General features: G+C 35.3%; 1 protein-coding gene across 1 annotated transcript in view; it reads left to right on the forward strand.

The window, feature by feature from the left end:
- Positions 1–11,816, forward strand: part of galnt18b (UDP-N-acetyl-alpha-D-galactosamine:polypeptide N-acetylgalactosaminyltransferase 18b) — a 125,923-nt gene extending 114,107 nt beyond the window's left edge. The window contains exon 11 of the mRNA XM_058781538.1: positions 10,131–11,816. Coding sequence (XP_058637521.1) covers positions 10,131–10,277 — 147 coding nt within the window. The 3' untranslated portion in view covers positions 10,278–11,816. The remainder of the gene's footprint in view (positions 1–10,130) is intronic.
- Positions 11,817–15,028: the final 3,212 nt, after the last annotated feature.

Below are 15,028 nucleotides of genomic sequence, written 5' to 3' on the forward strand. Positions count from 1 at the left end.
TAAGAAGGCAGGAGGAATTTGTATCTTTTAAATGGTGAGAAAACCACTTCAATACTTCAATTAGACACTGAATTTAGCACTTATTTGATGAACTCTCATTCATAATTAATTATAATAATATGATTAATAATACCTGTATATCATCTTCAAATTATATTCCACATAAAATCTCAGCCAACAGCTTCTCAAAGAGTTGGTGGTGGAGGTCAAAGTGGAGGAATGACAACTCCTATTTTGGTCTCTTTCTCGAGATCATGATACATTTTATGTCAATAAAGATAAGCAATTTATATTACTTTACACAGGTCAATCAGGCGATCACAGCAGAAATAAACACTGTAGTGCATTACATATGAACACATGAACTTCATCTCCCCTTGGGCCGGTTGCACCAGCTGGACGTACACCCGGTCGTAAGGCTAGGCTGGACGTAAAATGCGCATTAAGTCATGCGTAGAATTTATACCCGTTGCACCATCTCGGCGTAGTGCTACGTCTGACACTAAATCTTACGCCTAGTCAGAGGTAGGTGTAAAGTGAAAACTCATGATTTGCTCGGACATTATTAGTTTTTAGGATTCATGTCTGTTAGTTAATTATTACTGTAGACGTAAACTGCAATGTTTATGGTCTTTTCAGGCAGGATAAGCGATATCAGTCGCGGAGCTCGGTGTTGACTATAACACTCTGTTGACAGTAATTGAACTAATAAAAAAAAAAAATGTACATCTTGTAATTATACAGTAAAATATTACATATGATCTGGGATTATTAAAAGAAATGTAGCCTACCATTCCACATCTTGCTTGGAAGGACAGTATGCTTGGAAATATTTCACGTCTTTAATTCCATTGTAGCGTGCCTGCCATTCAATAATGACAGTAAGTTTGTGCTTTGTTGTTTTTAATCAGAGATAAAAGTATCAGCTTTCAAACTCTGTCAGTTTTATCACAAAATACAAACTATAAATGTGGTTTTCCAGCCACAGAAAGACGTCACGTAAAGTCACATTTGGCTACCTCAGGAAAGACATGCATTGTACATATAACCTCGATTGTCAGCTAGAAAAAAATAACTAGAAAGAAGCCTTGTATTGCATTCATTATATTTTACTTAACCTCCGCCTTCATTTTTAATGTTTGTTTAAAGAAATCTGTCATGGGAACGTGCAGGGAGACTATATAAAAATGCAGACTTGTTAGAAAATGTTTACTCAATGAAATCATGGCGCGGTGGCTTCACTTGTTATGATGTCTTGAGCAATTCAGTTCTATATTAGTAGTTGTTGCCATTGCAGCGTGAACGTCGTCTCAGCTATATCTATAACTGTGGGAGAATGTGTCAGCGTGGACTCGCATCGTCTACGCCGGGCTTAGCTGTGCCTGATCGTAGTTTTAGTTGGTGCAACAGGTGTAAATATTTATCGTAAAGCTGGACGTTGCAAAGCCCAGCGTAGGGCTTACACCCAGCTTTTTTAAGTCTAGCTGGTGCAACCGGCCCCTGCAGAGCTGGACCGAGGGCCACTTTTCAAGCTTTTCATCATTTCATTTGAGAACAACTACTGTAAAATACACACTGAATCCCAAAGATCTTTACAACAACTCACCAAAATAAAAGTTCAGTTTAACTTTAAGAAATTATGACAGACATATATTACTACTGTATGCTAGAATTGCACGTCTCTAAGTACATTTACCAGATGCTTTTATCCAAAGCAACTTATAGTGCATTCAGGATATAAATTTTTTTTAATCAGTATGTGTGTTCCTTGGGAATTGAACTCACAACTTTTTGCATTGCTAATGCAATGCTCTACCACTGAGCCACAGGAACACTGATTATACTGAGTACTGATAATATTAATAATTAATAATTCAATTTATACAGCTTATTACAATGTAAAAAAAAATAAAAAATAAATTAATTTCATTAGACAGTGTAATCACAGAATTTTGGGAAAAATAAATTTCATAGCTGGCTAACTCTATTATGATTGGGTTGTCATGATACCATAAATATATGTTATGATACTGTACCGGCTGAAGTATCATGATAACATGTGTTATTGTGTTAATTCTTAATTCAAATCTACAAAATAAACCAAATTTTCATATATACAGACCAGTTTTTCCTAAAACTGATAGTAGGTGGCAGCAAGTCTTAATGAGTCACTGAATCATTTATTCAAACAATTAGTTCAAAACAGCTGATTTATTCATGAATGAAGCAAGTGACTGTTTTTTAAGAATATCTCAGTAAATCATAGATTTGCCTGATTTGTTCAAAAACATATTCATTCAGAAATTAAACAAACCACCACTGTGTGTTGCTCGGAGAAGCGCTCGAGTTCTGCTTTGTTTAGAACTATTTTCATTGGCAAAATATAGCAAAACCATCATTATTGACAATGTCGTGTCTAAAATGTTTAAAGTATATTAAAGGAGATGCAAAATTCACTTTACAAGTTGTTTGAACATAAATGTGTGTTGGAAGTGTGTGTACACATACATCCTATAATGATAAAAATCAACCCAGTGTTTTTTTAAAGGGTTCATCGGATGCCCATTTTACACAAGTTGATTTGATTCTTTAGGGTCTCAATGAAAAGTCTATAACATACTTTGGAAACTAATTATTATTGTTTAGCACGTTATTAAAATCTATTTCTGAACAGAGTAGGCTATTAATAATAAACATGTACTAAACATAGTTAGACTCGTAGCATTCATCATGTTACAGTGTACACTCATATTACTTTTATTGTTTTATATAGAGCATGAAAACATCATCGCGCCGTAAGAAATTTAAATACAATTAATTGCCTTTCACATTCAAAATGTTTTACACGATTTCAAACACTGTAGTCAGGAATTATAGTTTGGGAAAAACCCAACTATGATTTTGTAGTCATATAGTCTAGTATGTATGATTTTATAGTAGCCTATGATATGATTCTGTAGCCACAGACTCAAGCAAGCTTTGTATAATAAAAGGATGTACTTTGTACTATAAAAAATGATATTTTATATCTGAGAAACTAATTATTATTGTTTAGCACGCTATTAAAATCTATTTGTGAACAGAGTATTAATAATAAACATGGTCTAAACATTCTTAGACATGTAGCATTCATCATGTTGTCATTTGGGAAAAACCCAACTAACTGTTAGTAAATCTGTTCAAGTTTATGTCACAATAAAACGGTAACTAATGCAAAAAAGAAACATTACTTACTCGTCAGATTGCTCTCCTCTACTGGATGAAATCGTGTTCTTCTTTCGTGGGAAATCCTTCCTTTACTCAGCGTGAACAGTAACAGTAGCCGCGATGAGGATCTCCGCTCTTTGTTTGTTGGGCGTTTGCACACGCGCACGTACCACGCGGCTATTTACATATGAACAGCACGAGCCGCGAGGGGCGGGATCAAATTAGAGATAATGAGTCAGATGGGACAGACTGAACATCGTGTTGGTTTCATACGGATTACTTCGTCACAGAATGTTTGTTTTCGATATGACACTTCAAGCTTTCTATAGATATAACTCCCATGTCTTTGTGTTGAGTATTTTCTGAGTTACAGTTCATTTTAGTGACGCGTTTCTAAAAACAGTTCGCGGAGACGGAGAAGACAGAAAGCGCACCCTGTTTGTTTTCTTATTTTTCCAAAAGCACAAAGTTGTGTTGTTATTGGGAGTGTACACACATAAAAGTAGACACTTAACAGTTTCGATTGATGTATAACATATGGAAGTTTTTTCCTAACAAAATACATTTGAGCATTTGATTTCTCATTTGAGAAGCCATTTTGATAGTTTGATTTATCATTTGATAGTTTGAGCATTTGATTTATCATTTTGAGTAGTTGTTTTGAGAGTTTGATTTATTATTTGATCTTTTCAGGCATTTGAATTTTCATTTTAATTTTGTTAGGAAAAAACTTCCATATAACACTTATTTGTGTGACCAAAATCAACAGAGTATTTTTAGTGTCTTTTGCACTGATCTTAAAAAAAACGAGTTTGTCTCGCCGGCGAGACAGCCGACCCCAGAGAGTTAAAATTTCTCAATGGTAGTGTAAAACAACAAATTTTTTACCCTGTCAAAATCAGCTCTGATTCAGCAAGCTGTTTTTTTAGTCCATGACGCTTTAAATGCTAATGACTCTGCTGACCCCGCCCCTCTCTTCCGTGGGGTGACGAGCAGTACTGTTTACTTTAGCCGCGAAACTGGCTAACAGGCACATTATTAGGAAAGAATGATTTGCGCGAACATAGATGCATTTAGGTAGATCGGCGCATTCCCTTCAAAACGAAAGTAACGTTAATCCTCTGCGTCTTCAGCGGCTCAGATGTCGGGAGTTAATGATGACTGCTATATTCATTATTACATCCAACAACAAAACAGTGAAGACTGAAGACGCAGAGGATTACCGTTACTTTCGTTTTGAAGGGAATGCGCCGATCCCAAGCTACATAAATGTGTCTATGTTTGCATGAATCATTCGTGATACAGCTTCATCTACAGAAGAAGTGAGTATAAGGGGTTTTTATGAATCTTTGCAAATCACCCTTTCCTAATAATGTGCTAGTTAGCCAGTTTCGCGGCTGAAGTTTACAGTCTGCTCATCACTGGAAGAGAGGGGCGGAGTCAGCAGAGCTCATTAGCATTTAAAGCAACGTGGACTAGAATGGCTTGCTAAAAACAGAGCTGATTTTGACAGGGTAAAAAAGGTGTTTTTTACACTACCAATGATAAATTTTAACCAAAATATGTTATAGACTTCTCATTAAGAACTTAAAGAATCATATCAACTGATATCCGATGACCCCTTTAAAACACATAATCCAATGTTAATATCACATTATAAGGATGCCATTATGTTGATAAATGCATTGCATTCGTCATTGCAAATTGGTTCTATAAACTAACCATTACACCTGTTCCAGAATTTGTCTGATGAGCAAAGGATGAACTGAAACAATACATAATTATGTAAAAGATATTATAATGTCAAAAGAATGTTTGAGCTGCTGATTTTCGAAATATTTTCAGTCCCTTTCTCCTGGTAAACTGCAGTACAAGTAAGGCACGCAATATCTCATTCAAAATGAAACACTCAGTACCATATAAGGCATGAATTCTACACAGCATTTACTACACAGGGCACAACAGAAAGGCTGCTGCACTAAAAAAAACTCTCTAGTAATGTTTTTGCAGACATGTTTACAAGACTGTTTAAATAATCTCTTTAAATTGTGTACTGCCACATATACAGCATAACTTACAGTAGTACCATAGTACAGTTGTGTTCAAAATAATAGCAGTGTGTTTACAAAAGCGAGTAAAGCTCAAAATCATTATAATAACTTTTACTTCAATACACACAAATGCACTGGGAACATTGCACATTCTATTCTAAATCAAAAAAATTAGCAAATTTGTTATTACTTTAAAGAAAGAGAAGAAAAAGGAATATTAGACTGTTAAAAAAAAATAGCAGTCTGCATTTTTCTTTACAAAATCAAATATTTACTGTATGAACTGAAAAATGCTTGAAGATTTAGCCTTCTTGTGAATGACTGAACTAACATTTAGTTGTATAGACACGGTTTCTGAGAACTGCTTCACATCTGTGTTGCATGGAGTCTGGCAGCTGTGAACAGGTATTCCAGCCCAGGATGATTGCACTACATACCACAATTCCTCTGCATTTCTTGGTTTTGCCTCAGAAACACAAATTTTCTATTGGATTAAGGTCCGGAGATTGGGCTGCCCACTCCATATTGTTAATCTTTTTGGTAGATTGTTTGGAACCAAGATGCTGCTTGCTTACTGGTGTGTTTGGGGTTGTTGTCTTGTTGAAACACCCATTTCAAGGGCATTTCTTCTTCGGCATAAGACAACATAACCTCTTTAAGTATTTTAATGTACTCAAACTGATCCATGATCCCTGGAATGCGATAAATAGGCCCAACACGTAGTATCAGAAACATGCCCATATCATGATGCTTGCGCCACCATGCTTCACTGTCTTCACAGTGTACTGTGGCTTGAATTCAGTGTTTGGGGGACGTCTGACAATCTGTTTGCGGCCCCTAGACCCAAAAAGAACAATCTTGCTTCATCAGTACACAAAATATTGTGCCATTTCTCTTTAGGCCAGTCAATGTGTTCTTTGGAAAATTGTAACCTCTTCATTTTTTCAACAATGGGACTTTGCGGGGGCTTCTTGCCGATAGCTTGGTTTCCCATAGGCGTCTTCTAATTGTTACAGTACTCATAGGTAACTAGACTTTCTTTGGTCACCCTGGAGCTGATCATTGGCTGAGTCTGCCATTTTGGCTATTCTTCGATCCATTCGAATGGCAATTTTCTATTTTCTTCCACATCTTTCTGGTTTTGGTTGACATTTTAAAGCATTTGATATAATTTTAGCTGAGCAGCCTATCATTTTCTGCACTTCTTTATGTGTTTTCCCCTCTGTAATCAACTTTTTAATCAAAGTACGCTATTCTTTTGAACAATGTCTGGAATGACCCATTTTACTCAGATTTTCAAAGAGAAATGCACAGTAAACCAGGAGGCTTGTGACTGTCCCATTGACTGCCAAGTAAATTACACTGTCAAGGCACAGAAAAATATAAAAAACATCGTCAAAATAGTCCATCTGCCATCAGTGGTTCAATCTGAATTTTATGAAATATTTATTTTGAAAAGCATTTGATGGACGCAAAGTGCGTATGCTATTCTCTGTCATCAGTAACACATGGATACATATTGTACGTTTATTTACACTTTGATTTGAACGGAAACAGTGTATCCATGCGTTACTGATGACAGGGAATAGCGTACGCACTTTGCCTCCATCGAATGCTTTTCAAAATGGCGCTACGCTGACACAGAGAGACAGAGAGGAGACGAATTGTTGAATAAATGTCGTTATTTTTATTTTCTTTGCATACAAAAAGTATTCTCGTCGCTTCATAAAATTCAGATTGAACCACTGATGGCAGATGGACTATTTTGACGATGTTTTTTATACTTTTCTGTGCCTTGACAGTGTCATTTACTTGGCAGTCAATGGGACAGTCACAAGCCTCCCGGTTTTCATCCAAAATATCTTAAATTGTTTTCCGAGGATGAACGGAGCTTTTACGGGTTTGGAACGACATGGGGGTAAATGATTAATGACCAAATTTGCGTTTTGGGGTGGAGTATCCCTTTAATAAAATCTATATAAAATGAAAATAAATAAATAAAATAACTCCAATTTAAAATATTAAAAATAACTGTAGTAGTATCAATGATACTAAAATAACACTGGTTGGAGCGTCTCAGTGTTTACACTAGGAAGTCAACACTAGAAATGCCCTGATCCAGCTGTATCTGCAGCACGGACACTATCGACCTGTTAAACTGTAATGCTTGTAGCTGTATGTACTGCTATCAGTGCACATGATAGGCTTCAGATAAACCCTTCATAATGAATATGTTAGAGAATTTAAAACCTCTATCTGAAGACATCCTGACTACAGCTGTGTGGGACTCCTTGAGCACCTCTCAAAGAGCGAGAAGGAGTCTGCAGTACTGAGACCAAATAAACCCGGGTCTTAAGGCCACAGGCGTTCTCTTCTGTGAAAAGCGGGCTAAAATGAATGCTGGCAGTGAAAAACTCAGCCACCCTATCTCAGTCCTGCAGTCCCATCCTCCCCGGCTTGAGATCAGTGCGGATGCTTCCCTCTAGCTCTTAGCCTGCTCTCTCATGTCTAAGCCTGCAGCGCTGCTGTTCCCTCACAGATTCACCAGCTGTGACTCTATCAAGCCCCTTTCAGAAGGGAAGATGAAAGATGAAGATGAATTTGATATGCCTGATGTCTCTAAAGTTTTGAATGTTTGACCCAAACTCTCCACCTCCTCATGTTATTTTCTTTATGGGCCTCAAAAAATCTTTCAAGATTATGATTGTGTGCCATTTCATCCCAAAATCAGAAGATTAGTAGTAGTAGTAGTAGTAGCAGTACCAAAACAACATATACTATACATATAATTATAAAAAATACAATTATATAAAAAAAAAAAATAAAAAAATGTGCATTAGAAAATGAATGCAATTAATCATCTCTGATACATGTATTGGATAAAATTCAAGCTTGAATTACCAGTTAATTCTAAACGTGTTTTTTCATGTCTAATTGGTAATAATGTGTATTCATTCATAAAGTGGTAGCACACATACTTTTTTGTATGATGACATGGATACTAAAATTTGCATAATTAGTGTACAGTGTTAACATCATTGTAAAAGCATATTACTAATTTACAACTTTAGAGATGTGCAAATGTTATAAACCCTTTCATGTTCATTGAATTGATAGAATTAATAGGCTGATTTTATTGAATTTATTTAATGACTGATATGTTCAACATGATCACATTCATTCAAATCCAAAATTCAAATCAAGTGTTGCATTAGTTAAACATTTAAAATTTGTAACCTCAAGCATTACACCACAGGTTTGAGGTCAAAGATGTAAAATACATTGGCTCTTGCATGTGTTTTGGCCAACTGTGAAATGCCAGCTTTTGACACTGTGGCATTAAAGTCTTTTTGAATGAGACTACAATTGATGTACGAGATCTGGGGACAATTTTCAGCAATTTACAATTTTAATTTCACTTCAGAATCTGTGATTAAACTTGTTGCTACTATACATTTATCTGTTTTTGAGTAGTTGAGATATGATTAGGTTTAAGGTAGGCTCAAAAATATCCACATGATTGTTAAAGCATGCCTATAAAAATACATTTATAATAAAAAGGATTTGTAAAGATTTCTTAAGATATGTAAATAATTCTAACTTTTAAAGGAATAGTTCATCCAAAAATGAAAATTTGCTGAACATTTACTCATCCTCGGGCCATTCAAGATATAGATGAGTTTTTTCTTCATCAGAACAGATCTGGAGAACTATAGCATTACATCAGTTGTTCACCAATGGATCCTCTGCAGTGAATGGATGCCGTCAGAATAAGAGTCTAAATAGCTGATAAAAAAATAATCCACACCACTCCACTGAAGCAAAAAGGCAGTGTGTTTGTTATAAATTCATCATTAGGGTGTTTTTAACTATTGCTTCTGACTGAAATACGAGTCCTCAGGGGTTGTTTTGACAGCATTGTTGTCTGCATGTGAACCTTTTCAAAAACACAAAGTAAAAACTTTGGTAACACTTTAGAATAGGGAACACTAATTCACTACTAACTGTGACTTTTCCCTCAATAATTTCCTAATTTGCTGCTTATTAATAGTTAGTAAGGTAGTTGTTAAGTTTAGGTATTGGGTAGGATTAGGGATGTAGAATAAGGTCATGTAGAATAAGGCATTAATATATGCTTAATAACTACTAATAAATGGCTAATATTCTAGTAATATGCATGCTAATAAGCAACTAATTAAGAGACCCTAAAATAAAGTGTTACCAAAAGTTTTTGCATTTTTAGTACATTGTTGTTTTGTAAACGTACTGTACCTTGAAACCAGTTCAAACCAGTTCTAAAGAAATATGTTGGTGGACAACAGGGATTATAGTCTGTTATTTTGGCCAGAAGCGTTAAAATGCCTTAATGAGGCTTTTTACATCACAAGATATTAATTGATGAATTGAAGTTGTGTGGGAAAATTTGTGGATTATTGTGATGTTTTTATCAGCTGTTTGGACTTTCATTCTGACGGCACCCATTCACTGCAGAGGATCAATTGGTGACCAAGTGACGTAAGGCTAAATTTCTCTAAATCTGTTCTGATGAAGAATGAAACTCATCTACATCTTGAATGTACTTTTCATTTTTGGGTGAACTATTCCTTTAAAGTGCTATATTTAAATTTCTGTCCAAACATACAAAATGTATGTGTATGCTATGTATGAATAACTACATTTTCTTAGGAGATCAGGCTGTGATGCCAGATGAGATTTTTCTGAACATGAAGTGTGAAAGGTTACCCATATCGAAAGGGAATTTTGTGGGAAGATGGATGAAACCCTGACAGCTCCATCTATACAGGAACATGTCTGGGCGCAGTCGGGGGATTTTGTAATGAAATATATCTATTTTCTTTCTCCTTTCTTCAGGGAGGCTCCATCCAGAATACAAAGTCAAAGCGATGCCTTGAACTCGTGGAGAACAATGACAATGAGTTTGGATATCAGCTGAAGCTCCAAAAATGCACTGGCCAGAACTGGACCATCACAAATATGTTGCCTGGTAGCACCTTATGATGGTACCATTGAGACTGAAGAATATGCGGATCTGGGAGGACTGCATTAACAAATGATGACAAGCTTAAGCACCTGGATGTCTCTGTTTGACTTTGACATCATATGATAAATGTTAAACATTTTTCCTAGCTGCTGTACTTGTGCATACTGATAAGCCACATTTGGCAGATATTGCATTGTGTTTTATGAGGTTCTACACTGTACTGAGATTTATTTTGTGCAAGGTATACTTGGTTTTGTCTTGACTTGAAGGTTGTACCGGCTCCAATGCACACATTGAAGCCATAATTGCTACTATGTAGCAAAGCTTTGGCAACGTTCTTGCTGTATTTCTTTCTAGTGTCTCAGGTTTGTAGGTTGAGATTATTTTGAAATAACTCTATTTGGGACATGCCCATATGTTGGAACTTATCTAGATACAATCAGCTGTTTTATATCTACATGTATAGTAAATATTCTCAGTATTTATAATTAATGGCAGTAAAAAACAAATGCAAAGACGATTTGTGAGTTCTGCTTATCTACATTTTTCTACACAAGACCTTGTACCATCATTCCTGTAAAACAGAGAGAGCTGTAGTTGTTATGACAGATTCGGTAATTCCTCACAGTGTCAGTGGTTTGGTTGAACAGATGTGCTCTCTCTAGAGTACAACTCAGTGTTTGTTCCTTCAAATGCATGGCATGCGCTTGTGTTCACCAAGATATTCCATGAAGATCACAATGAATTTTATAGCAGTGGTTCTAAACTGGTGGATCGCAAGACAAAAATAGGTTACAGGTCTGTTCAGGACAGCAGAGGAAACACTGCTGAGTACAATAATTATAACTAACCATATAGATACAATAGCAAAGTTAATATGCGCCCAATCAAATTCACTCACACTTTAATTTGGGGTCCAGTTCTCATTATTGACTATTTCTATGACTTTTGCCTCAAACTCCTAATTTGCTGCTTATTTATAGTAAGGTAGTTGGTAAGTTTAGGTATGGGGTAGGGATCTAAAATATGGTCATGCTGAATAAGGTATTAATATGTGCTTTACAAGTACTAATAAACAGCCAATATGCTATTAATATGCAGTAAATGCTAATAAACAAGTAAATAGTGAGAACTGGTCCCTAAACTAAAGTGTTACCTCAAATTCTATAATATTTTGGTGCAAATGCATCTGTAATTTAATGAACATTAGTCAAATTAGACAGATGCCAACATGGACATGTTGCATGACATCACTGGAAAACTATATGCATAAAAAAAAAAAAAAAAAAAACATGAGGGACAAGAAAGTAATGTGGCACTGACTGCATTAAAAACGGGTAAAATCAAGGTTTTTGCCATTTACAATGTGTTTTGTGCTGTAAATTACTGGGTTTATTAATATTAGATATTTAATTGTTTCTTTTATTTAAAAGTGTTTCTCTTTTTTAAAGTTATATCAATATTATATTATATTTATTACAATTGAATGTTTTAAAAAAAAAAAGGTAGATGTCTGCACACTGCAATTATTTTATTACAACCAAGAGCAGGAATTGTGCCTGATGAAGAGCTAACTGATTGAAATGTTGCGCTTTGTTGTAATAAAATTTTCTGGAGCTTTAATTTGTTCCAAAATTCCCATTGTTCTTAATTATAAAAAAAAAATATATATATATATATATATATATATATATATATATATTTGAGTTGTGATTTGAATCTCAATTTGCTGCTTCTTGTATATGAAAGCTAGCAGAATGAAAGCATGAAATCACACTGAAACAGCAGCTCTCATGTTTGGTATGGTGTGCGAAAACGTACAAGCAGTGCCTTTCATGTTCTAACAAACAGAACAGAGGAAGAACAGAAGTTTGTCTTTATAGATGGTCACACTACAGGGGGGGTTCTTCTAAAGTACCAAACTTAAACCTTATTCTTCTAACCCATAAGTGAACCCAGTGGACTCAGATCTATGTGGTCCACTTTAGTGTCTTAGTCCACCTCATCTTAATTATTTACAGTAATTATATTTGGAACCAAATAATTGAATAGTATATCATTGCAATATAATGCTGATAATAATAATTATATAGACATGTACATGAAAATTGTTGTGCTTACCATGACTAACACCCTGTTTCTAAGGTGTTCCTAGGCAGTTGAGTGGTCTGGGAGTTGCCACCCAAGTGAACACTGTATGCTTGATTGCTTAAAAAAGTTGTATCAGTTTTCTAGTCGATGTGCGACTTCATTCATGGGTGTACGACAAATGGTGCAGGACAAGGTGGATGCCACAATTTGTACTGAAGAAGAGGCAGCATGCGAGATGATAATAATAGTAATGCTTTGCGTCAGAAGCACCACTCATAATAATGAATATAATACAGCAGTAGGCGATTGTATATTTGGTTACATTTTAGTGTGTGGACCAATTCTCATTATTAACCACATCTTTTGCCTCAGTAAACTCCTAATCTGCTGCTTATTAATAGTAAGGTAGTTGTGAAGTTTAGGTATGGGGTAGAGTCAGGGCCGGATTATCCATAGACGGGATTGGGCGAGTGCCCTGGCACCAGCCAATAGGGGGGCACCAAGTGATTAAGAAAATGACTAGACCTTTAAAATAATTTTCATGTTTTGTATATATATTATTTTGCTGGAAGAGATGCAGATGCATAGAATGAACAGTTAATGATACAATGTATACTGAGAGAATATAAAATATATGCACGCATATAGCCTAAAGAACTGCGATTGGGTCAGGTCACAGTGTAATTGCGCCCTCCCCCCAGTCGAGCCCGTCAATTTATAATATTCAATTCACAATGGATAGGCAGCATCAGTTTAGCGGTTGTGCGAAACGTAAAAAAAAAAAGAAAATATCACGGCACATAGCCAGGGCTCTACAATGCGACTGAAAAGTACTGTGCAACTATCAAAACATACCCGATCAGCATATTTGTGTTTGCGCTGAGGGGAGCTTCAAAGATTTCTATTTGCGTGTTTGTGCAGTGGTGAGTAATGTATCGCAGACATGATTCCTTGAATGCAATGTTAATCAGAATCCACTCACTGCTCAAAATACTGTTGTTCATTGCTGAGTTATGCAAGCTCACAAATCCTCTCGTTATAACAAACAAAGTGTAGACAGGGTGTGAATAAGAGATTCGTTGTGCAGTGTAGAGCTTCATTGATTATTATGGAGCTTTGTGAGATTGCGATGAACTGAAGTGAGTGACAGCTTTTAAAGATTATAGGGGAGTTTGCAAATGTGATATTAAATGAATGCAACAGTTCGATAAACAATAAGCTAATATAAAGTGATGTACATTGTATGAATTTAACAATATTGCCTGATTTTGCTCTATTTCGTAAAGGAAACACAGCATTGTTTCGTTTATGAATGAACCTGCATTTTTAAATGAATCTAGTGAGTCAGTGATTCAATTATCCACTCATAAAGACAGTGCCTGCGTCCCAATGTGCATACTATCCGTTCTAAATTATATGTGTTAGTAGTCATATTCAATTGCAGTCATTGCAGTCATTCGTTCAAACGAATCAATTAAATTAATGATTCAGTGATAAAATCAGTGACTTGCCGCCACCTGCTGGCAGTTTTATTTTTATTTTTAAAGTGTCATTTCAGTTATTTAAATCATTTTAATCAAACAATAGTTCTATATATATAAAAAAAATTATATTTAAAACATTAATCTCACAACATTGTTATGAATTTAAAACATCCATCCCACCTCTGAGCCTCTGTAAATGCCTGTAAATTTACCTTCATGCCACATTTTGTGTTCTGTGCCACCTTTGTAGTGGAAACTGATTTTGTTAATATTGATTTATTTTGAACTTATTCTTATTATTCTACCTGTTCTTATTCTATTTTTTTATTTATTTTTTATTTTTTTTATTTATTATTATAAATTTTGGAAAAGCATTACAAAAAAATACCCCTGTAAATTACTTTAAGCAATCAAATATCACCTTGTAATGGGAAGGCTAATTTGTGTTATTGATCAGAAGGTGCTTATTCATACATGTGCTCACCCTAGGACACTACACTGTGTTAATCCGGGCCTGGGTAGAGTTGAGGGATATAAAATATGATCAGGCAGAGTAAGGCAGTAATATGTGTTTTATAAGTGATAATAAGCAGCCAATATGCTAGTAATATTCATGCTAATAAGCAACTAGTTAATAGTGAGAATTGGCCACTAAACTAATGAGTTACTGTATTTTCCTTCATAATTTTCCATCTGAACACACAGAAATTTAAGTTATTATTCATTGAAAATCTCACCTTCTGCTGTAGGTCTCAAATCTAATTTGCAGTTTTACATATTCAGAACTGGCACATCATGGCCAGTCACGATAAAACAACTGATGGCTTTGGCATCACTGATATCAAACCTGGCATGATTAGTTTTGATGCATCACATTTGAATATGAATGCAAAAACCTTCTGGTGTTTATTATGATGTTTTTGGAGCACCTGATCACTGTATGCTTTGCATGGAAATAGCAGCTTAGACATTTTCCAAGGATAAAAGAAAGTTAAATGATTTAAAGTCATGTCAGATACCATACAGAAATTTCATTTTTAGATGAATGATCCCTTTTAAAGACTCCATTGATACTGTTGTTCCATGCATGGTGGTAAAGAGCTTTGCTGTTCATGTGTCAAATATTTTATTCTCAAAAGATGTCCGGATCCTCCCTGTAGCGGGAGTTGTGTGCATCGATAGATGTTTTCTTT

This window comes from Onychostoma macrolepis, chromosome 07 (assembly GCF_012432095.1).
Source record: "Onychostoma macrolepis isolate SWU-2019 chromosome 07, ASM1243209v1, whole genome shotgun sequence".
NCBI lineage: Eukaryota > Metazoa > Chordata > Actinopteri > Cypriniformes > Cyprinidae > Onychostoma > Onychostoma macrolepis.